The sequence below is a fragment of the Botrytis deweyae genome (genome assembly GCF_014898535.1).
Source record: "Botrytis deweyae strain B1 chromosome Unknown BDEW_070, whole genome shotgun sequence".
NCBI classification, from domain to species: Eukaryota; Fungi; Ascomycota; class Leotiomycetes; order Helotiales; family Sclerotiniaceae; genus Botrytis; species Botrytis deweyae.
In genome coordinates this window covers 4,572-28,923 of record NW_024066277.1, presented here as the reverse complement: position 1 = coordinate 28,923, position 24,352 = coordinate 4,572, and the positions used below count along the sequence as shown (strand labels likewise).

Here is a 24,352-nt window from a genome sequence, read left to right as displayed (position 1 = left end):
TGCTCCGTGATGATCAATGTGAGGTACCGAGACTGAAACTTCCTGAGCGAAAAGCGCGGAATTCTGACACCTGTGTAGACCTTTTATATTTTCAATGTGAGGATTCATAATAAGTCCACTAAATCACTTATTAATATCTTATCAAATAAGGGATATATTGATGACTAATACACATATGATATGATCTTATATTATAAAATCATATTATCATATAGTTGTATAATAATATCTCTTATCAAATTGATTTATAATGGAATAGAATGAAATAGAACTAGATGGAAGTATATAGGAAATCTCGCTAAATTGATTGGTTGTACTTTCTTTTTATTATCTAAAGTGATTCTATAAGATACGATTTAAATCGATCTTATTTATAAGTATGGAATATACTGGAATTTCATTATAAACTATATAAACCTAGAATATTCTTTAAAGGAATTCTAGGAAAAAGCAAGCAATTTCATTTCAACTTAGCCTAGCTTTTCTAAATTGATTTCAATTCAATTTTTATTTTATATATTCGATTTATCCCTATAGCTTAAATTAACTAGATCTTCTATTATTCTTATAATAATATTATTCCTTCTTATTATAAGAGTTAACCTTTAAGAGGTTATAAGTTTGACTAATCTAAATTAGTTTAAAAAAGGAATTAGCTTGATTTAAGACTATATATTATATATATATTATTATTAAATTATTGAATATCGAATCTTTCGAATTAATTCAATCGAATTTATATCGAAAATTACTGTATATAGATTCTGAGGCCTGTATTCCTGAAACTAAACCTAATTAAGTATATAAAATTAGGTTTCTAAACGATATATTTATACTATATTGCTATTTATAGTAAATGATATATTAATTTTCTTTATATCAAAATATTTTAGTTTATTTAGTCTTTATTTTATATCAAATAAGATAAAGAGCTAATTTAAAAGGTAATTGGTTTATTCGATTTTCAAGATTAAAATCGATTTTAAATTGATTTATTTATTTAATTTATTCAAGCCTAAAACTAGCTATATATTTAGATTAGTATTTAATTAGTGTAAAATCAATTAATCTATAAAGAATTTAAAATAACTTTTAGTATTAATTTTAAATTTGATTCTCTAAAAGACAGATCTAATTATATCGAATGGATTAATCAAACTAAGCTTTTTCTTGAAATAAATGGCTTTATACTATATATCAATAGTATTGAGATTCTATCTAATAAAAGTCTATATATAGATAAATCAGAAAGGCCTATTTCAATTGAATTAATTATAAAATATAATGAAAGGCTTTCAGAATATTAAAAAAACAAAAGAAAGGTATTAGGAGCTATTAAATCCATAATTAGCTTCGAATTAATCGAAAGATTTAAGGAAACTATAGCTAAAAGTTTATGGGATTCTATTAATAAGATATTTGGAAAGTCCTTTATTGAATTAATAGGAAGATATTTAAATAGATTAATAGAATCTAATTATATTAATTTAGAAGGAATAGATGAATATACTAATTCAATCTAATCATTATATAATTATCTAAAATCAATGAATTTCGATATTCCGGATACCTTTATAATATAATTTCTTTTTAGAGGCCTATCTAGCTTTTTTAATGATTTTGTCTTTCGAAAATATAAAGAATTAGCTAAAAATACAGCTAATATTAATTTAAATAAGCTCTTTTTTAAGCTAATATTCGAAAAGGTTAGAATACGATTTAATATTGATTTAAATATTAATAAAATAAGTTTTAATAAAGTTTCTTATTATAAGTATTATTCTAAAAAGGAGTATTTAGAATTGAAATACTTTATAAAATATTCTGAATTAAAGACTAATAAAGGGAATAATAAAAAGCAATTTAAATCAAATCCGAATAGAAATTCGAATAAAGATTTGAAGAGAAATTCAAATAAATTTATTTCTAGTAAGTAATTAATAACTATAGATTATTATATAGACTTAACTAATCAATCTTTTAAATCTAAATATAAATTTATATTAGATTCAAATACTATAAAGTATTATTTATCCAATAAGGAATAATTTATAAATTATAAGCTATTAAATAACCATTTCATTATTATAGCTAATAGGAAAAAGCTTTATATTAATGATATAGGAGATATTCCTATTCTAATTAATAATAAATTAAAGGTATTGTTATAAGGAATATATTATATTTCTAATATAGCCTTCAATCTTATTAGTTTGAATAAAATAGTCTAAAAAGAGTAATCTAGTTATATTATTCTTTCGAAAAACAAAATCGATATTATTCATAAAGAAATTAATATACGAATTACAGCTCTCTAACTAATTGATATATATTACCTTAATTTTAAGATAGATTCTAAATATCTTAAAAGTATCAATATCTCTGAAATGGAAAAGAAATCAACTCAAGAATTAGATTTATTATTAAATAAAATCGATCTCAATTTAATCTATAAGAGATTAGATTATATAAATAAGGATTATATTATTAAATCTTTAAATATCTAATCAAATATAGCTAAATTTGATTTAAAAATATATGAATTATATAAATTCGATAAATTCTATTAGAAAATAAATAAGGAATCTTTGGAAATCCCTAAAATAAGCTTTAAATTCGAAAAATTCAGTTTAGATATAGCTGGATCTTTTAAAATTATAGGGATTAAAAATAAAAAATATTTTTTAGTATTTATTGATTGGGCTATTAAAACTATTTAAATATATTTTATTAAATTTAAATCTTAGGTTTATGATATTCTAATAAAGTTTTATAATCTAATTAGAAATTAGTTTAATATTAATATTAAAATATTAAGATTAGATAATATTTTTGAATTCCTTTTAAATAAATAATCAGATTTTATTTGAAATTACGGGATTATATATGAATATATTAGTCTGTATATTTATTTCCAGAATAAAATAATCAAAATACTAAATAGATATATAATTGAAAGATTAATCTATATAACTAAAAAGAAAGAAATTCTATTTTATTTATAGTTATATCTAATTAAAACTATTACTTATATTAAGAATAGAATATATAATAGTTTTATTAATAATTCATTATTTGAATTAATATATAATAAAAAGTCTGATTTAAGTTATATTAGAATTCTAGGTTTTTTTATTTATATTATTAATAATAAAAAGATTTGTAATAAAAAACTAGATTCTAGAGTTTGAAAAGATATATTAATAGGCTTTGATTTGTCTAATAATTACTTAGTCTATATTCCAGTCAATAAGAGAATAATTAGTTCGAAAAATATTGATATTCAAAAAGACTTTATATATTTTAATAAATATAAAAATTAGAATCTAAAGTTATTAGAAAAAGAAGATCTCGAATTTGAATCTATTCAGAATAATATAAAGGATAAAGATACTACTAATATTAATAGACATCAAGCTAATCCCGAAATAAATAAAAACAATAAAAGTAATAAAACAATCAATTATATAGAAATCGATCTCAATAAGCCTATACTTAATAAACCTATATTTAATAAATCTAATATACAATAATCTAAATATATAAGAAATCTAATTCCTGATAATAAAAGCCTTAATAAAAATAGAAAATATATGATTTCCTATTATAGACTTACTTTTTCCAGATACTTTAATTTAATTAATAAGGAAATGAATATCGAAATAAATTAACAAGATCTTTAATTAACTTTCAATATCAGGCTTAAAAATAATAAAAAGATTATTATTAATAAACCAGATTATATATTAATTGAACCTAAAATCTATAAAGAAGCTATTAGCTTTTCAAAAAAAGAATATTAGCTAAAAGCTATAAAATACAAAATAAACATTCTTGAATCTAATAGAATTTGGGATATTATTGATAATCCCAATAATAATAAAACCCTAAAAACTAAATGGATATATAAAATAAAAGATTCAAATAAATATATTAAATTCAAAACTAGATTTATTATTAAAAGATTCAAATAATTATATGAATTAAACTATATTGATATACATGTATTAATAGTTAAATCAATAGTATAAAAGTTTTTATTTATATTAGCTTTTTAAAATGATTAGTTAATTTATAAAATTGATATAATGCTAGTGTTTACACAAAGTAATATCGATATATTACTTTTATTAAGTTTACCAAAAGGATTTAGCGAATTAAAGAATAAAGCTTTAAAACTAAATAAAACTTTATATAATTTAAAATAGTTAGCCAGAATATAATATCATACTCTAAAAGATATATTAAATAAATTAGGCTTTATAAACCTAATCTTCAAAAAATATATTTTTATTAATAAAAATAAGAATATGATTTTAAGTATATATATCAACAATATTACTATAATAACCCCAAATCAAGAAATTATTAATAAATTTATTAATAATCTAAAAGAATACTTTGATTTAAAGAATCTAGATTCTATAAAGAACTATTTAGATATTCAAATTGAAAGGATTAGCAATACACTAAAGTTACACTAATCAGAATACACTAAAAAGATACTTGCTAGATTCAATATACTAAATTCTAATTCTATTTCCACTCCAATAAACCCGAAAATAAAGCTAATTTATAATAAAAAAAAAGCTAATAATAATAATATTAAACTATATCAAGAAATTATAAGCTCTTTATTATATTTAACTCTTAGAATTAAATTAAATATAATATTTTCTATATCTAAATTAATTAATTTCTTGTTCAATCCTAGCACAAAATATATTCAAGTTACTAAAAAAATATTGAAATACTTGAAAGGGATTATAAATAAGAATACAAATTATATTAAAATTAAAAGTTCTTATATTCAAAAATTCTATAATACCAACTATAAAAAGAAGATCAATATATATAAATCCATTAGCGGATATATATTTATATTAGGGAATAAGCCTATTAATTGGAAATCTAAATTACAATTAGTAGTAATTCTTTCTACAGCCGAATCTGAATTTATTACTATAAACCTAATTGTTAAAGAAATTATTTATATTAAAAAGTTACTATTAGAGCTTAATCTATATAAACAAAATAAATTTCCTTTATACACAAATAATTAGACCACATTAGCACTTACTAAAAACCCTATATTCCATAAAAAAAGCAAGTATATAACAATCAGATTTTATTATATTAGAAATATTATTAAATCAGAGGATTTAGATCTAATTTATATATCTACTAATAAATAGAAAGCTAATAGGTTTACTAAACTATTAGTTTGAATCAAATTAATCGAATTTATGAATCAGATTAATCTGAATTAAGATATATAATAAAATTAATTTAATATATTTATTAAGAAGATATATAAGGATTCATAATAAGTTCATTAAATCATTTACTAATATCTTATCAAATAAGGAATATATTAATAACTAATATATATATAATATAATCTTATATTATAAAATTATATTATTATATAATTATATAATAATATCTTTTATCAAATTGATTTATAATAGAATAAAATGAAATAGAATTAAATAAAAGTATATAGAAAATCTCACTAAATTGATTGATTGTACTTTCTTTTTATTATCTAAAGTGATTCTATAAAATATGATTTAAATTGATTTTATTTATAAACATAGAATATACTGGAATTTCATTATAAACTATATAAACCTAGAATATTCTTTAAAGGAATTCTAGGAAAAAGCAAGCAATTTCATCTCAATTCAGCCTAGTTCTTTTAAATTGACTTCAATTCAACTCTTATTCTATATATTTGATTTATCCCTACAGCTTAAACTAACTAGATCTTTCACTATCCTTATAATAATACTATTCCTTCTTATTATAAGAGCTAACCTCCAAGATTCAAGGCCGACTATCTTCAATTGAGTGTCTTCTGTTTCTGCCACCGTTTCTTTCATCAAGCCACAATGACAAAAAAATTGCCTTGGCGTTTGGAGATCGGACTTGAGGTCCAGAAGATTGATGGGAGCCCGAATATTGACCATCTTCGTTTTTCACACCCTTACCATTGAGTATCTCAAGCACCTCCTTGGCAGTAACATTCCTCACAGCTCGCCCCGTTTCATTGATGGCACCAAGATCTTGAATCGAGATTTCATTCTCTGGTGTCTCCTCCCCCAAACGTTTTAAGAAGGCTGCTTTTGAATCAACAAGCCTGGTTTCAACCATTCCTTGTCTCGTATAACAATGACTGGCTTTTTTCGCAAGCGCTTCCTCAGGCATACATTGTACTCCTTCATGCTCATTATAACGTAGTACTTGGATACTGCGAGTGTTCCGGCCTCCGCAATATCTCCATTCTGCAACAACAAAGAACGAATCTCTTAATACTTATGAGAAATTATGTCGCTCTGTTCGTTGAGGACATTGGAGAACTTCTCTTTTATCCGTTCGGATATCTTGGACCTATGCATCTCCTCCTATCTCTTGTTTGCCAATCGGGCCCTTTGATTATGAATTATGAGTGAGGACCCAGTCTCACGCGACCAAATGTCCTCACTGAACTCCACCACTAGTTCCTCTCTTGGTATCAACTTTTGTTTCGATTCCTTGGCTTTCAAGTACCAAGTTGACCCCTCCTTCCCAAGTGTTTCGTCGTATAGTCTGATTGTAGAAACTTTCAACTTGACGACACTCTTAGGCCCTGTGCCGGCGTCTGATGTGATTTAATTCAACGTACTCTCCTCAAACGTATGATCTTTCAAAATATCGCACAATTACGCTCTTCATTCGTCGGTGACAACCTATTCTTGATTAGCAGGTGTTATTCTAAAACGGTATTGTTGACACAAGCATACCATCTTATCGACCGCAAATCGGTGTTATGATTCGCAAAGCGTCGCCGCAGACCGACTATTGGCAGAACATGATTTGATTATAGATCTACCCAGGGCTGGGTTTGAAAACAATATTGCCATGAAGGCAGTACCTTTCTGCTTTAAGGGAAACAAGCAAATTTGCGGCTGCTCCCTGGATATTCCAGATTCCTGAGGTTCCATATTGTGATTAAAGCTACAACATCGTAATAATGATCTAGGAAATGGCGTCTGGTGCATAGGTCCATGCTCTTCCAATCTCTCATCTTCATAAAGACTATCGAAATGGTCGACATTGAGGTTCATGTAACCATGAAGGTCAGGAGAGGATTTCTTCGGGGTAAGGGTTATCTGCCACTTTTTCGATATCATCTCTTAATTGCTTGTAAAATTCCTCTGCGATAGGTTTGTCGAGGGGAAAGGATCTCGTATGATTTCTGATATTGACGCCTGCGGAAGTGACGCGCTTTCGATTGCTCGTGTGTCGATGTGATGCGTCCAGAAAATGGCATCGTCCGCCTATAAATACCTGCTCCAGGTCCGATTGATCTGCAATTTCCGTCAGCCAATAGAATCAATTAGCTATATCATAAGTTTCATGCAGATTACTACCCACTATCTTTCATTTCGAATGAACTATGTCTCTTTTGCGTCAGGTGGGTTATGTTTAATCTATCCACTGTTGTCGATCTCATAGGAAAGTAAGTTTCTCTTGTGCGGGGAAACTCAACATGAATTATGCCACCTCTGTAAAACAATAGAGAAAGGAGTCATAAACTTATCAAACATAGTCCGATATTTATTTGATGTAGCTATATTCTGAAGTGAAAATTGCTTGGTAAACTCTTCGAAATATCTTGGAAGGCCTTGGGCGGTTCCGAAGTAATGTATACCTAGGTCGGTAAATCAAAAATATTTACAATTTCATCATATTGATTGCAACGGATCAGGATTGGGTTTAGCGTGTCGCTTAAAAATTGCGCTAAGCCCAATGCAATCCCCGAGGCATCGGGTGCAAACAGACCTCAAAGGTCTTCCTAAGACACTGAATGTCTAGATAATATCTTTATATGAATATCTTTATTTATAGATCTCTAGATGATAGAGGACCTGCACACACTACGATTGTCTATAAAAAATGATAGGTACCAAAATTTCCATCTATGTTCCCAGAAAGAATTCATTTTATCAGAATGAAATTAATGTTTGTTTAAATCAGCGAGAAATGAATGAAGCGTCTCTAACTTGTCTTATTTACTCTATACAATTTCCAAGACCATGGATGATAGATTTTTACCTCACCTTGGTGCGGAAATCCGCTCTCATACCCTCACACAAATCATTCTTGTTCACATGACATTACACCAGCGTATGGCGGTTGTCTAAAGCTCACTAGCCCATGCAAATGAGCTTACCCAATCTGTAGTGAACCTCAAATACATTAAATTCAGTCCTTTATTATTGTGATAGTCGCAAGATTCCAATTGATGAAGACCACAGTCCACAAGAGGTACTCAGGATCATCTCTCACGACTCGGAATTCTGAGCATCCACTGATTCGCAACATCCCCCGGACAGCATTGGCTATTGGAAAGACCTCGTCTTCGATCTTTGGTTTAATGGCCACAATATTGCAAAAGGGAAGCCTCGCAACACAGCCGTGATTCAAAAAGGACACCAATTCACTAGCAAGACCTATAATGTCAAACTCCATGAGATAATCATTATCTTGAACGACTTTCTCGGAGCGCTGATTGAATAGTCTGGATTTGTCCTCCATTCCTTGCCCGACCCTAATTAAGAGCACGAGATCAAGTTTCAGAAGGGGTTATAATAATCGCAAATTTAGATTTCCTTGAGTACGATGTTGAATATAGTACTAATCAACTACTATCAGCCGAAATTCAATTTCATATTAAAAATCGATATTTTGCTACATTTTTAAAATGAAAAATCTTTATAATCTATAGATCGAATTGTTTCAAAATTTATTTTTGTAAATCTTTTATAATAATAATTGATATTTTTAATATCTTAATATTCTCAGAAATTTATATTATAGAAGTTTATAGAATTGAATTAAATTATCAAAAAAGTTACTTGATTTTCACTTATTTTACTAATAAATCTAATCATTTTGTAAATATTCTAACTTTCAATTTCTATAATATAATTCAAAAAAAAAAAATTTCATCTTATTTTCCTTAAATTTTAATCAAAAATGAATCAAAAAATAATAAACAAATGTTATATTATATTAATAATAATAATAATAATAAGAAATTTTAGGATTATAAATAGTGAGTTTTGATACAAAATACGATTTGACTAATAGTAGTTAATACTTACTATACTTTAACGACTCCTCTTTTATTACGTAGTTATTAAGAAATTATCAATATCTTAATAGTATTATTAATTTGAAAGCGATCTTTTAAATAGACTAGCTAGCGAATCATTCAATAAGTCAATACAATTATTATAATAATATTATAATTATATTAAATTTCTAGATACATGTTTTAAGTATGACTCTCTATAGGGAATAAGATGAGAAGCATAGGGTAGAAAGTGATGACATTAGGAGGACTAGTATACTAAGTAGGTATATACTACAACTTCTAAGGGGAAGAGCTCTGTATAAGATAACAGAGTAAATACTACAGCTCCCTCTAGCGTGGTTTTACTAGCTTTCTAGCATCTTAAATAACTTCAACTTTTCATAGAATATAATCAAGCTTTTCACCCTCTTCAAAACGTATTTAGCCTCTTTTCTATATAGGACAGAGCTCTTACTAGTACTAATCGGGGCTAGCTCCCCCTACTCTACGATTACGTAAATCATACCTTTCAACAATATATTATATATATTCTTTATTCGATATAGTTATATTAATTCTTTCTTTTTATATATTTATTCTATTACTTTTTATTTTGATATTCCTTTTATAAAAAAAATCAATAATAGAAATTGTTTTAATAAGAAATTTTTTTTTCATAATATGTTTTTTTAATCATACAATTTTTTTATTAATAGGTTCTTTTTTTTTCATAATAGATTCTTTTTTACTTAGAAATTTTAATCTATTTATAATAATAGTAAGTTGATTGAAATATATATAGTACTAGGGCACTTCTACTTAGTCAATAATCATTTTACACTAAAACTTATTATTTAAATATATCTAGCTTTAATAAAAATGATATAATTATTATAATAATATTTGCATTTCTATATTCATTTCTATATTCATTTCTATATTTATTTCTATATTCATTTCCATATTCATTTCTATATTCATTTCTAAATACTATTTATAAAAATTATTTGAATTATTTTTAAAAAATTCATTTATTGAAAAATATTGATTGAAAGTTTCAAGATCTTGGATTATAAAGATTTACAACAAAAATAAGCGAATTTTCCAGAACTTTTTGATATTAAGATTTCAAAGATATATATTATATTTGTAATGATTTTAAAAAAGATTGAATTTTATATTTAATTTTATTGACTTATAAATTATTGATTATTTAAATTATAACATAACAAAATTATTCAAAAGAATAATAATCTATTTATAAAAAAAATAAAATGCCTTTTTTTAATGTGTTTTTGAGATCGACCAAATAGAAGTGCACGGTTACTGTATATAGAGACTTGTAATTTTCGGTAAAAGTTTACGGGATTGTCATCGAGACAAGGAGAGAAACAGCAAAACGTGAGATGGGTCTTGTTATTTTGAAATCAGAAATCGATTCATTTATACTAAATCTGGAAAAATAACTTGACCTGCTTCGCTGGAACCATTATCATTGTGATTGAATCACATATTCATGACTGTTTGAGCGAGACTGGTGAAGACTTCTTCTTGGCCGCTCATGTTCTGTATGTCTAAGTCACCTATCATGACGGAATATCTTGAAATAGAGTTCCCGGTGTCTTGAGCTAACTCAGATGCAGAAGAACACCCTTATCCAAGACATGGTGTTAGTCCAAGCATGTCATATCTCGATCATCTGAGCATACCTGTTTAATCAAGAGGCGCCTCTGGTACCTACATCCCAGTTTTGCAATGGTTCTTGCATTGGTAAGGCTTTTGAGCCCGTAAACAGTGTCATGAATGGAATTTTACCCACTGGATCTCGGGAGATACCACCAAGATGTTTCGATGCGAGGTCAGTCTACCAAGAAATGGAAAAGAAATGCCGTAACTTCCGCAACAATATGCATTGAAGTCGTCTAAACTTTCTTACATGTTCTTGCGATATCCATGCTGCTCTATGCCACATAGATGGACGATCGTATGCTTTACTGAGATGGTATTGAGGGAAACACCTGATCTGATGGCTAGAGTATTTTAGCATGTCGGGTACAGTATAAAACACTTTCGTGTATAGGAAACAATGTGTTTTATAGTTTCGCATGCCAAACAACTCTTGAATTGGGATTTATAGAATCAGTAAGGGACAACAAAAAGAGTCCTTAACAAAGAAATTTTCTTCTTGTGAGACATGCATCGTCTCTATCACAAAAGAATCTCACGAAGATCTGCGTCTTGCCTGAGGTTATCTTTGTATAAGCTGGGAAAGGAGTTTTATATAAAGAAGATCTCCGTCTGCTTCTAAGAGCAAGGGGATCGAGTAAGATCTGTATGAATCAAAATGTCTGAGTTTGTCCAAGGTATGCGTGCTAGTGGGGACTCTAATTATCCAAGTCAATAATATGCAAAGTCTCAGCAATAGTGTAAGCCGCGATGATCTAGAAGAAGACCAAGCCAAGTTCGTTGGTCATTACTAGATAATTGTTTATATACTTTCAGGGTAAAGGGTCATCGTTCATTGTCCGTTTATTGCCGAGGTGGAGGGTTATTGTCGGGATATCGATCATGTGATCTAAAAGAGGGCACAGTATTGCACTAGCGTATGTACTAGCGTATGCACTAGCGCTAGCACTTCTACTATATTAAATACTAGCTTCCCATAGCTAATAATGATCAAGAACAAATACAACCACAATAGACGAAAGTACTTAACACTTATCAACCAAGTTGATACCAACAGTTATTGATACATCGGTGCTGAAGCACTGCTGAAAACGACACCTGTCGTAGAGATGACTAAATTCTTTGAGTATCCACCCGACCAATTTGCGAAAGGTTGCGAGTGTTGTGATTAAGCTAGAGGTATCAGTGGTTACACGGAAAATATGTTGAGCAGATATTTCTATGCCAAATGAAAGGAGAGGAGATGGTTGCATATTTCGAAATTCTCAATATACTCAATTATTTTTACCAGTGGTTGAAGTGCTGTTGCAAAGTTAAAAATAATGGATTCTATTTCTATGACAACTTCAATTCACATATATATGACACATTCAAAGGGGAAACGTTGAATTTATTAACTAGTATTTATTTTTGTATTAGAAATCTAGTAAAAAGAGAGAGGAGTATTGTGAAAAGAAAACAACTACTACTAAAAACCCGAGTGCTCGTTTAGCAGAAGAAGTTTCCATTGCACACAATCAACCACCACCAGAAAGAATCAGCTACTATCGAAAAGGAAAGGAACAGTTATCATAATCTCGCATCTACCGCAGGAACCAAAGCAAACTACCTTCTAACCAGACGCCCATTGGAAAATCCATCGCCATATTGTCTATACACCTGCTCCCGGCGACTTCTCTGGAGATCTGTTTGGTGGGCTTGCATGGTGTGGTATTCATCCCTACCAATGGTATGAACATAAGGATGTGGCCAATTGTGAATTTTCTCACCATCCACAGCGATAACTCTACCATCTTGACTAAGCATAGAATATGTGTCTCTCCAGATAGAGGTGTGGATCATGTCTTTGAAAATGAGAGAATCCGCGAGAATTATCAATCCAGACTTCATGCGACTAAGGCCAACATTGAATCTTCGCGCATCAGCAATGAAATCAAAAATGTGTAGATGAGAGTTCTTGACATCTGTGGGATTTGCTGGTCTACGTTGAGATGCAGAACAGACTGTATCGAAGATAACCACCTTGGCCTCCATACCTTGGAAAGAGTCAGTGGTGGAGACAGGAAATTTTCTGCCCGCAAATTCTATGGCCGTGAGCAAAAGGGACACCTGGTGCTTGTAGGGAGTGATGATCAGGCAATCTTCATCAAGTAGTCCGGGGATGTTTGTCACCATATCAACACACAGCTTGATAGCATAATTGGCGGTATATGTGTTGCCACGACTGGTACCAAAGGTTTGCTTGTGACTGAATGTGTTTCGAATGTCGACAAAGACCGGAAGAACTTCTCCCGATGGGCTGAGGGTGAGATGGTAAGGATGCATGTCGCCGCGAAGGTGTTGAACCACAAATCTCTCGAAGCTGCGACCCAAGGCTGTCAATTTTAATCCGTGATAATCACTAACAAGACCCTTGTATACTAATTTGGATGTTATCTTGCTCAAACCGGGTTCTGTGCGCAGTTGTTCGTCGAGGAACAAACATGGCCAGCCATTGGCCTGAAGATTGTGTAATAGTGTATATCCGATCTGATCCGAGAAGGTGTTGACACGTCTATGAGGAGGCTCCGTGTATGTCATAGCGTGGGTTCCGACGTAGGGTGAGAATTGTTTTGTATCACCAACTAGGATTATACGGATGAAGGGGTTAATATGTAGTAGGACTTCAAGGAGAGGAACACAACCAGCTTCATCGATGATGAGAAGCTCGAAAACTGCCCGGAACCACGCCAGCCAAGGAGTTAGTGCGGCGATGGTAGTTGCAGAGACCGTGATGCAGTGTGTTAAGATATCAACAGCGCAAGCTGTGGCAAGGACGTTGAACTTCTCCTGTGCATCTGAAAGCTCAGCCGTGTGTCTCTCTTCCCCACTATTGTGATACTCATTGAGGACGATTAAAGCGTCCTTGAGTTGGATATGTCTGGGCATGAGTCTCTCTAATACACGGTTGCCTTGACACGAGAGGACACCAATGACTTGAAGCATTCTATGTGCCAGGGATCCCTCGAAGTTGTAAACCTTTGTTGGGGTGCCTAAGTTATCGGGATGTGTCATTGGCTTCGTACAGTCGTAAGTGCGGAACTTCGTCAACTCCATGTTTTGCGTATGAAGGCGAACGTGAAGGTATTCGGGGCTGTCCAATCTGCTCGCCATACGCTTATAGATATTGGTGGTGGCAACATTGGTAGTACTAACGATTAGAGTCTTCTTATTGGCAAGGATGGCACAATGGACAAAGGAGATAGTCATGGTGGTTTTTCCTGTTCCAGCTGGACCAATTATTGGTAAAATCGCCATAGGAACGTGTCTGGAAAACTTCTTCAATTTAATGGTCTGTCTCTCCGTTGCATCCTTGAATACGAGATCGAATTGTTCGCTGGGTAAGTCAAACACCATATCTTGCAAGAAGAAGTCGTTAGAATCGAGCACACCATGTCCCAAGAGAACCTGACGAAGAGCGTTACGATTGCCGATTCTGTTCGAAGGTTTGTGACCATAGCCCAGTTGATTCATTACAATCTGCCCAAATGATAGCTCATCAGCGTTGTTGTCTTCTTCAGAAGGGGCAGATGCATCGTTTTTCGGGTCCCATTCATTTAAAGCACGAACTCTGGCTTTGACAGAAGTTTCTGGTTCAACAACTCGAAGGTATATCTCAACGAAAGGCTGTTTAGGCTTCAAGGTACCGTTTGGGGCCACATCTGCGGGGATATACTTATCATCGTCTTCATTTTGATGAAAGGTGCGGGTACAAGTCAATAGGATACCACCATCATGGCGAATCAGATTTGTGGGTTCGACAAATGCCTGCCAGCCTTGAGTGTCACCCTTTGGCTTGCGTTCATCGATGGAGCGTGGGCGGAAATGTACGAACACTTCAGATTCGACTGATAAGATATTGCCACGTGGGGTTTTGAGTTTTGGTAAGACCACAGAGATCGCGAAGTTGTCTGTCGAGTTCGAGTTCTGAAACCATCTCGATGGAATGCCAGTGTCACGCAGCTCCTCACAAAACTGGTTGATCCAAAGATGTTCTTGTGCGGCTGCATAGAAATTACGTACCAAGAAATTGTTCCAGTGATCGAAATTAGGGGTCGGTGGGTAGTAGTCTGGATATGGAAACATTGCACTTTGATCGTTCTGCTTCTTCAGAATTTGGGCTACATTCCATTGTACCTTGGGCTGACCATCTGGCAGACCATTCTGCGCATACTGCTTGAAGCCTGGATGTTGACCAAATTTCGCAAACATCTGAGCGGTCACATCGAAATACTGGAGCCAAAATGGGGTGAATGTGGTAATATACTCAAACTCGCCTTGTTCCTTCCACAGGTGGATCTGATCATGTAAAAGCTTGGAAGCATCACTCTGATCAATGAATGCACCATTATTCAAGCCAGTTACAGAGAAACCTCCAGATTTGAGAAGGAATTTGACGGAGAGAAGCGGTCCATCGGGCAGTGTGGAAGTGGTAAGTGATTGGACTTCATCTTTGGCTGTTCCATCGATTACCTTGTAAGATAGAGTGAACTTGTCAGCATAGAAGCGAAACTCGATGTATTGCTCGTCGGGACAGTCGTCTAGATAGGTGAATCCATCATCGACTCGGCGTTGCAGAACAAAACGGATACCTTGGTAGGGAGCTTCATTTAGAGGGTTACATCTCAAAATGTTAATGCGAGGTGATTTTCCCAAGTCAGGTTTTTTTCCAATGGTACCGAAATATCTATTTTGGTGGTTGTCGAGGGAACGGAAAAGACCAAAAACTCTTTCAATGTCCGACTTAGAACTCTGCATCTCAAATTTGGAGGGGTATGCGTCATCGTAATTGGTACAATGCGGGTCTGAATTAGTGTTTACGACAATGTAGTTGACGGCAGACTTGATTTTGTTGATGCGTGAGGCGAGCTTAGCCTCGAGAACTGCCTTTTCAGTTCGAGCTTCTCTGGCTTTCTTTGGATCGAAAGACATGTTTTAAGCAGAAAACGACACGAGGATACTCCTCGCACCGGGTTGGGAAAAGGGAAAAAGAACACGACGAAAGACACGACGAAAGAGTCGACTTGTGTAACTGTCCCAAAAATAAATTAGAAAGGTATGAATCATAAAGTGGAAAGTGATTGAAGGGGTGGTAAACTTACTGGTGACGGTTGTCAAGTTGGAGGTTGTGGATTTGTCTGAGGAGGAGAAAATATATTAGTGAGTGTCAAAATGAAGGAATGAGAGAGAGGAATGAAGACAATAGATCGATGAAGGAGACAAATGAATGGACGCGATGGATAGATCGGTGAAGTTGGAAGATCGAAGAAGGGGAGAGATGAATGAATGCAATAGATAGATCGGTAAAGTTGGAAGATCGAAGAGGGTGGGAAATGAAAGGGTTTGAAATACTAACTCTTATGAAATGGAAACTTGTTGTTGAGATTATTGAGGATTAGGAAAGAAGAGAAAATTCGAGGAGAGAAGAGGTCTGTATACCTAGCTGAACGAGGTGGCCCATGCTTAGGTCCAATCGAGGCCAGTTGCTGCAATTAGAGCAAACATGGCCACAATTGGAATAGCGTGGTAATCTGTGGTTGTAGTTGATGGATGTTCTATTGTTGTTTGATATTTGCCCAAAAGTGAGTATCAAAATGAAGAACGGCTGGCAAAAATGAGGAAGAGTGGGTTCAATTGGCTTAAGCGACCAACATGATACTAGGTACCCAGTCACAAAAAGTCCCCACTTTTGTGTGAACGAGTTTGTGATTTTTATCTTTGCTGTGATGGTGGTTTGTAAGATAAAAATAATGGATTGAGGTGGTATACTTAATGCATGAACATGATGCTAGCCATTAACATGATACTGTAGCTATCAGCAATTGCAAAAAGATACAACTTCAGCTGAGGCGTGGTACGAGTATCACACGGTTTTTACAGTTGATCAAGTTGCAAGACTTTACTGTATCCCTTTGTTGTAGTATGCGTAGTCAAATACTATATGCAATTCTAGTAATCCCGTCAATTCATTATAATAAGCTTGAAGAGAGAAGGTATTGTATTTGTTTCGATGTATTGAAAGTATTGAAATTAAATGTTCTACCGAAAATACAAAAGAAATTTTTGTGAACCAAGCGACGAACTTTAACGCCCACATGATCCCTAAAGATACCCTACTGTTGCTTTCATCACCCATATCTCTACACATATGATTCTCCCCATTCATATCATTCATATTTCCACCTAGTTCGTGGCCTTCTCAGGTTCTCCCTTCACATTCCCCAATAAGACGATGGGTGGCCAGCTCCTCCTACAACATCCAACTATTGATCTTCCATGGATTACCTAGGTACCTGCACATTTTAATAGGAAGATACAAAGAGTGAACCCAAAAATTTTGCTCTACTTGGCACAAGTTCGCCGTGGTAGGAACATGCGTGAGCATTTGATTGGTAAATCGATTGAGGGCGAACATGGCAAGCCTCGAAGTCGACCTGAAGGTGACATACCACACTTCTTACATACTACGCCGCACAACTAAAATGTCACATCAAAAAATTCGGAATCTGCCAATTCTGTGCACAGGTTGAGAATGATGATGTATGTCTTGAAAAACTAGTCTAGATATAAGATGAGTATGACTCTGGCCCAAGAACAACTAACTGCAAATATTGATGATATTCATCGATCCCATCCGTCAACTTCGTATCTAAATTCGCCTCGCCACGCCACACTATAAAAGAAAGAAAAAATATCAAACTATATACAAGATAGAACCATCCCCCATCAAATGTGCAACCTGTATCAAGACTGCAGGTCCTTGTTCCTTAAGCAATATGCTTCGAAATTCTTCGCATCCCCTATGATTGGATGAATTGCCTTCTTGATGTAATGACCTCTACTCGATTGTCGTCTATGACCGAACGCTCTGCGAACTGGCACGCTTGATAGTGATACCTGAGAGGCCAATTTAGCGTTTTGAATCATGAAGCGTTTTGACCACTCGTGAGTTGGGCCCTTCTTCCACCATAGATCCAAACCCTTATCACAATCACGGACTAGATTCTTCACTCCAGTGTCCCTGAACTTGCCAAGAACCTCGCGCAATTTTTGAAGTACTCTTTCCCGCTTGACTTTTTGTTGTTTTCAATACTTCCATTGTGCAGAACGGCAAAACAAGAACAGTGCTTGCGGCCATTCCCTCATGCAATCATCTGACGGAAGGTCCTTTGCAATTGCCTGGCTATTGACAACTGTGTAAAGGGAAGAAAACAGAAGGAGCACGTTATCAATGTTAGTTAAAAGTTGTTTCCAGTGTTCTTTTTCGTCTTTATCTTTCTCTGGCCATCATTTTGTGGTAGTAAGATGTTGCCTCAACCTCCGCTCTCCTTGAGTGGAAAAGATCACAGCCTTTCCATTACAGATAATATTTTGAGAAATTGCCTTTGTTTCATTCCAGAGACTTTCGTAAGCACGCTCGGCACTACTGTTGTTGGCTTTCAGTGGGAATACTTTGAGGATGAGGTCTTTCGGTAATATGCTGATGATATCATCTTCCTTAGAATCTAAGAATCTAATTTTGTGAAAGAGACTAATGACGAAAAAACCTTTATCAAATCTTCTAGAAGTCTTGTATGCGTAGTCTGAGTGTTTTCATTGTCCCTAGAGCCAATTCTTGCCATTGGAGCGCTGTTTTGCAGGGGAGTCATGCGAATACTGTAGATGTTGTAACATTTATCGGGGGAGTCGAATAAGCTGAGATCGCCAAGATTGCAAAATTTGGGCACCATAACGTAGTTGAAAAATGAAAAGTTGTCTCTTTGATGAATGTTTGAACGCCAGATCTAATTCCGCTAGAGTTGCGCCTGCATGCCTTGGTGAAGTGATGGTAGTACTTCTACTAATCCGCGTAAGTATCCAAGCTTCTTGTGTGGAACTGTTAGGGGCAACTGTGCTTACCTTTACCTCCGCATGCCTTGGACGTCCACTATGTTAGCCTGCCTTGATACATGCTGAAAGTCTCGTATGCAAGGGTATTAATGCAGTTCCACAGTTGAAAGAAGTGAGCAGGTACCGCAGGTTATAATGCGAACGCTCTGTCCCACTCAGGTAAATGACCGCTGCGTTGCTCAGAAGTACTGCAAACGACTACAGGTTTCTTTAGATATTTGCTTGCTGCTGATGTTTGGTAGATGTGAGGATTATGATATTTGAGGACATGTGGAGCCAGAGAGAGCGATAGTCTTTGTCGTCGAAAGGCAGACCGGATTTGTGTCTTCGCAGAGCAAGAGCTGAGGCTGTATTTGATGGATTACTTTGTATCCCAAGCAACTAGGTAAAAACAGTTAGACATTTGATCGAGTGGTCCGTTGTCTGCATGCGTCAAGTGATCGGGATTTGGAGGTGGCAGAGGAGGAACGGGGCAAGGAAGCGGGCAACGCTGAAGAATCAGCACATAATATTAAAAGTTGCTTCTGCTGTCGACGAACTATAACCAGTGGCAGTTTTGAAAGCAAGGTAAGCTCTTCCAAAGTAATTTATTCTTTTTATAAAACAATAATATATAATAATTATTATAACAGAAAGCTAACCTCCAAGAAGAGTTTTCAGTTTCCTGGGAGGGGCGTGTATACAAAGCGAAGATAAATGAGGAGAAGTTGTACGGGAGAGGAAACATATAGAAAGAAGCAATTAGTCGAAGGAGCTGTGAGGGCGAGACAGAGATGAGCATGAAAAAAGTCATGTAAGCAAGCAGAAGACATGAGAACAAGGATATTTATGGGAGAAAATGGCTTATGAAAGGGGCAACAAACACAATGTGGAGATGTGAGCAAAGTATATTGTAAAAGTAGGGAGTTGATATGGGGGCAGGTGAAGGGTTTGGGGGCGGAGTAGAAACATGCCCCCGAATATACACATCGTCATTCTCTTCCAAATTGCATTCATCTCTACCTTTCTATTCTTTTAGCAATTATTCTGCTTATAACATTGTAACTTTTATGACTATTTCGTATAACGCTTCTACTTGTAAATCCTATATTCAAACAGATGTCTGGGCATGTGTTTACATAAAAAACTTAACACATAAATCTCAATGACGAATTGTGCAACAATAAACGTGTGGAATATTCGAACAGTTTCATTTTATCTTAACTAAAGGTACACCAAGATGACGCCGCATCATGAAAACGAAGAACCGCAATCAACCATTTTCAAATTCTATGTACAACTCATGCTCTAAGCTCCATTCCTAGCAGCCACCAATCCACCAATTTCGAATTCCATGTACAACCACCCAAGCTCTAATCCCCCTCCCCAGCAGCCACCAATCCACCAATTTCGAATTCCATATACAACCCATGCTCTAATCCCCCTCCCCAGTGTAAGGATTCATAATAAGTCCACTAAATCACTTACTAATATCTTATCAAATAAGGGATATATTGATGACTAATACACATATGATATGATCTTATATTATAAAATCATATTATCATATAGTTGTATAATAGTATCTCTTATCAAATTGATTTATAATGGAATAGAATGAAATGGAACTAGATGGAAGTATATAGGAAATCTCGCTAAATTGATTGGTTGTACTTTCTTTTTATTATCTAAAGTGATTCTATAAGATACGATTTAAATCGATCTTATTTATAAGCATGGAATATACTGGAATTTCATTATAAACTATATAAATCTAGAATATTCTTTAAAGGAATTCTAGGAAAAAGCAAGCAATTTCATCTCAACTCAGCCTAGCTCTTCTAAATTGACTTCAATTCAACTCTTATTCTATATATTCGATTTATCCCTACAGCTTTAACTGACTAGATCTTCCACTATCCTTATAATACTATTATTCCTTCTTATTATAAGAGCTAACCTCCAAGACCCAGCAGCCACCAATCCACCAATTTCGAATTTCATATACAACCACCCAAGCTCTAGGCTCCATTCCTAGCAGCCACCAATTCCTCATACTTCTTCATCTTGTCTTCGTAGGCGCTGGCAGTCATGTTATTGAGGTAATCATCTTCCACCAAATCGGCATCAATCGTAAGGATCCGGTTTTTCTCCGCCATGAGCCTGTACATTTGTTGAAGACAAGGGTTCTTCGCGGTAGCAAAGGTACTTGCGTCTGCGATGATGACAAGTCCGGACCGGTGTCTGGTTAGTGCAACAGTGAATCGCTTCGGATCTGATATCCATTTGAACGTAGCCTTTCCCTTACTATAGTTCATCGAAACGGTAAAGTCATAAAAGATGAACCTATGCTCCATCCCCTGGTATGAGTCGGTAGTGGTGACTAGAGTGCCGTCGCAGAGACCGGGAGCGTTAGAGACAGCATCTTGCAGGAGAGCGACTTGATGAAGGTAAGGGGTGAGAATGCAGACCTCATCTGGTTGGATGGTGGGGTTCGATTCTAAAAAGTCCAACACCAGGTTCACAGTTAGGTTTGCCGAATAGGTGTTTCCGGTGCTGGTACCGCCGATCTGTATGTATGAGAAAGAACCGCGCAAATCGAAGAGGATGGGATAGGCGAGGTTGTCAGGTGCATCTGTGACTGATGTGCGAGGGACTACCCCTCTCCACATGTCATGGCCGATCTGGTTGTACGACCATTTCTTAAATGCCAAGCCAAAGGGTGACAATGTGGCTGTCGGTAGATGGGAAACCAAGTTCTTGTAAGTAATAGTATCAGTAATGAATGAGAGGCCTGGTTCTATTCTCCTCTGGATGGAGAGCATGTAGACGGGGTACCCGGACGCCTGCAATTGGCCGAGAACAGATTGCGAGACGTGACCTGCAAATGCGTTCACCGCACGCTTAGTATCCTCATACTTGACATTGCTGGAACCTGCGTATGGGGGTATCTGCTTCGTATCTCCAACAATCGTAACGTTGACGCCGTCGTGAATGGTGATGAGTGTCTCAGTTGTTGGGATGCATCCGCCCTCGTCTTGCATAACATGATCGACACGGTCGAGGAATCTTCGTAACAATTTTTGGGTGGCAGCGATAGTGATACAAGACACTGTGTCAGCATTGGTTAGGACATCGACGGCGGCTGCCTTCAGATGCTGGTTGTACTCGAGCTTCACGTCATCATAGCTTAAACCTTTCTCATTCGGACCAAAACCTTTGAAGTCGAGTAGAGCCTGAATGGCAGCCTTGAAACCGGTGTGTCTGGGGCGCAATGCAAGGATGGTGGGGTTATCCGTCTTTAACAAACCAACGAGCTCACAGAGACGCTGTGCTAAGCTGCCATTGAAGCCGAACAGTCTCTCACGTGCAGTTGGACTCTCCCTGGCAATGTACTGCTGCTTACCATTGACGATGAATCTCTTGAACTCGGCAAATTCCAAGTGCTCTGAGTGGAGGCGTATGTGGAGCCATTTTTTGTGACCAAGGGTATGCATCATCCTCGTACATATGTTGGTAGTCGCGCAGTTGGTTGTAGAGACGATGAGAACTTTCTTGTTTGCCGTTAGCGCCAACTCAATCAACACAATTGTAAGGGTGGTTTTGCCGGTTCCGGCCGGTCCAACGACGAGCAACAGTCCACAAAATACTTCCTTTAACAATTCTGGTAGGTGTCTACGTTCTGATTCACCACATTGTGCAAGAATTCGTACCACCTCACGCTCGGGGAGTCCGTATGTGTAGTCAGTGCACCTACCGCTCCAGGTGTCCTGGAGACCATGTCCCATGAAAAGATCTCGGAGAGAATTGTATCTGCGAATAGGGGCCACATACTGTCCATAACCAAGGCGAGCTAGAACCCCATTAGTTTTTTCGTCGTCGTCGTCGTCATCATCATTTCTGAAGTCAGAAATCTCCTCTCTACCAAAATCACGCTTGTAATTTTTGGGGTTAGCGCCGACGTCTTCGGACGCCGGCTTGAGGGGAGGAGCTGGTGGCTTGTAGGAGGGGGACCACTTAGCCAAGGCGGAGATTCTGGCCTTTACAGATTTGATGGACTCATCGAGGCGTAAGTAGACAGTTGTGGTGGGAGCCTTGGATCGGATCATTGGGGATGTGTTGGGCAACCATGGCTCTGCTTCGATGACCAAGTCGGCATCCGGTTGGGTTGGACCGGGTCGGGTGACAATCATTAGATGTGTTCCGGGGTGGACGATCCGACTATTGTTGACGATGGTACCTTTCCATCCGTCCTTCTCCTTGGCTTCTTGTTCGAGTTTCTTGCACTTCGCAACTTCCAGGTTCTTTTTTGGTGCAAAATGTACGAAAATCTCTGCTTCAATAGTGAAGAGCGAGGTGCCTTGAATGGTTAGGTTGGGCAGGATGAACGACATATAGAATACCTCGTTGTGTTTATCACCACAGAACTGAGCGAGGATCGGGCAATTTCGTAAGAGAGTGGCGTACTGTAAGATCCAAAAGGTCTCTTGGGTTGTGCCGATGAAATTCCGAATCGAGAAATCAGCATATCCCTCATACTTCTGAACGGTGGGGTAGAAGTCTGGATGATCGACCATGTTGGGATGGTTATTGGCGAGCTGACTCAATCTCTGGACATCCCAGGTGAGACTGCAATTTATTAGAAGTTTTGAACATAGCTTTGATGAAGAAGGAAACTTACTCTGGCTCAGTGTGGTTATCTCCCGTCTTGGTATATTGTGGAAACAATTTGCCGGTACCTACAGAACCAAAAGCGTAACCAATGTTGTGAAAAAGATTAACCCAGTGATCTTGGAACTTAGTATAAAAGAACAACTTTTTGGCGTTGGCACCAGTGGCCAGATGGCAGAAACCTGCATGAGCGTCTCGGTGAGCTTCAATGACTTGTGCGTTGTTGAGGATGTTGGAAATTGGTGGTGATCGACGATCCGTAATGGTGAAGCGCATTGCGATGATTTTATCGAAACTGCCAAAGTCAACATTCCCAGATTGCGATATGATTGACATCTCTGCGGGTGTCAAGAGCTTGTAAACCAAGGAGAAGCGGCCACAGAGATAACTTAACGACATTGCATGGAAATCTGGATTTTCATCGAGGTAGGTATAACCAGATTCTTCGCGAGGTTTTCGTTTGAGGGTCAAGTTAATGTCAAGGTGTGGGTGGCCGTGTAGTGGAACGTGGAAGCTGAGATAGACCTTCGGTTGATTGACAATGTGTTTGTTCTTACCAATTGTACCTATGACAGTGTTGAGGGAGTTAGAAGGGGAGGGGGGACATCTTAGGACACCACACCATTGTTCGCTTCGCTTTTTAGTGCCCGGGTGTTCTCCTGGTAGTTGGTCGATGTCGTTTGGTCGGTATCTGGTGTTGACAGTAACTTCGTCAAACCCGATGGTATGGGATATATCGGTGGTTGCCATGGCGATGGAAGTGAGAGTAATGTTTTGAGAAAGGTAGAGTAAGGAAGGTGTACACGGATAGGTAGAGGTAGGTATGGTAATACAAAGGGGATGTAAAGAGAGAAGAAGAAGAAAGGTGGAGGAATTGAGAGGATATGAAAGGAAGAGAAATTAAATTTGGGAGAGAAAACCGGTCTTTAAATAATAATTCTGACGAGGTCCGTGCTAGCGAGA

General features: G+C 35.6%; 2 protein-coding genes across 2 annotated transcripts; both read right to left on the bottom strand.

Moving 5' to 3' along the window:
• Window positions 1–12,415: 12,415 nt before the first annotated feature.
• EAE98_012462 (uncharacterized protein) lies at window positions 12,416–15,781 on the bottom strand (the record flags this gene model as incomplete). The annotated part of the gene is made up of 1 exon (XM_038960087.1): window positions 12,416–15,781. The coding sequence occupies one exon, from the start codon at window positions 15,779–15,781 to the stop codon at window positions 12,416–12,418; it is 3,366 nt and encodes a 1,121-aa protein (XP_038803552.1).
• Window positions 15,782–20,739: 4,958 nt separating this feature from the next.
• Window positions 20,740–24,139, bottom strand: EAE98_012461 (uncharacterized protein; the record flags this gene model as incomplete). The annotated part of the gene is made up of 2 exons (XM_038960086.1): window positions 20,740–23,347; window positions 23,400–24,139. 2 exons carry the CDS (start codon window positions 24,137–24,139, stop codon window positions 20,740–20,742), a joined length of 3,348 nt encoding a protein of 1,115 aa, XP_038803551.1.
• Window positions 24,140–24,352: the final 213 nt, after the last annotated feature.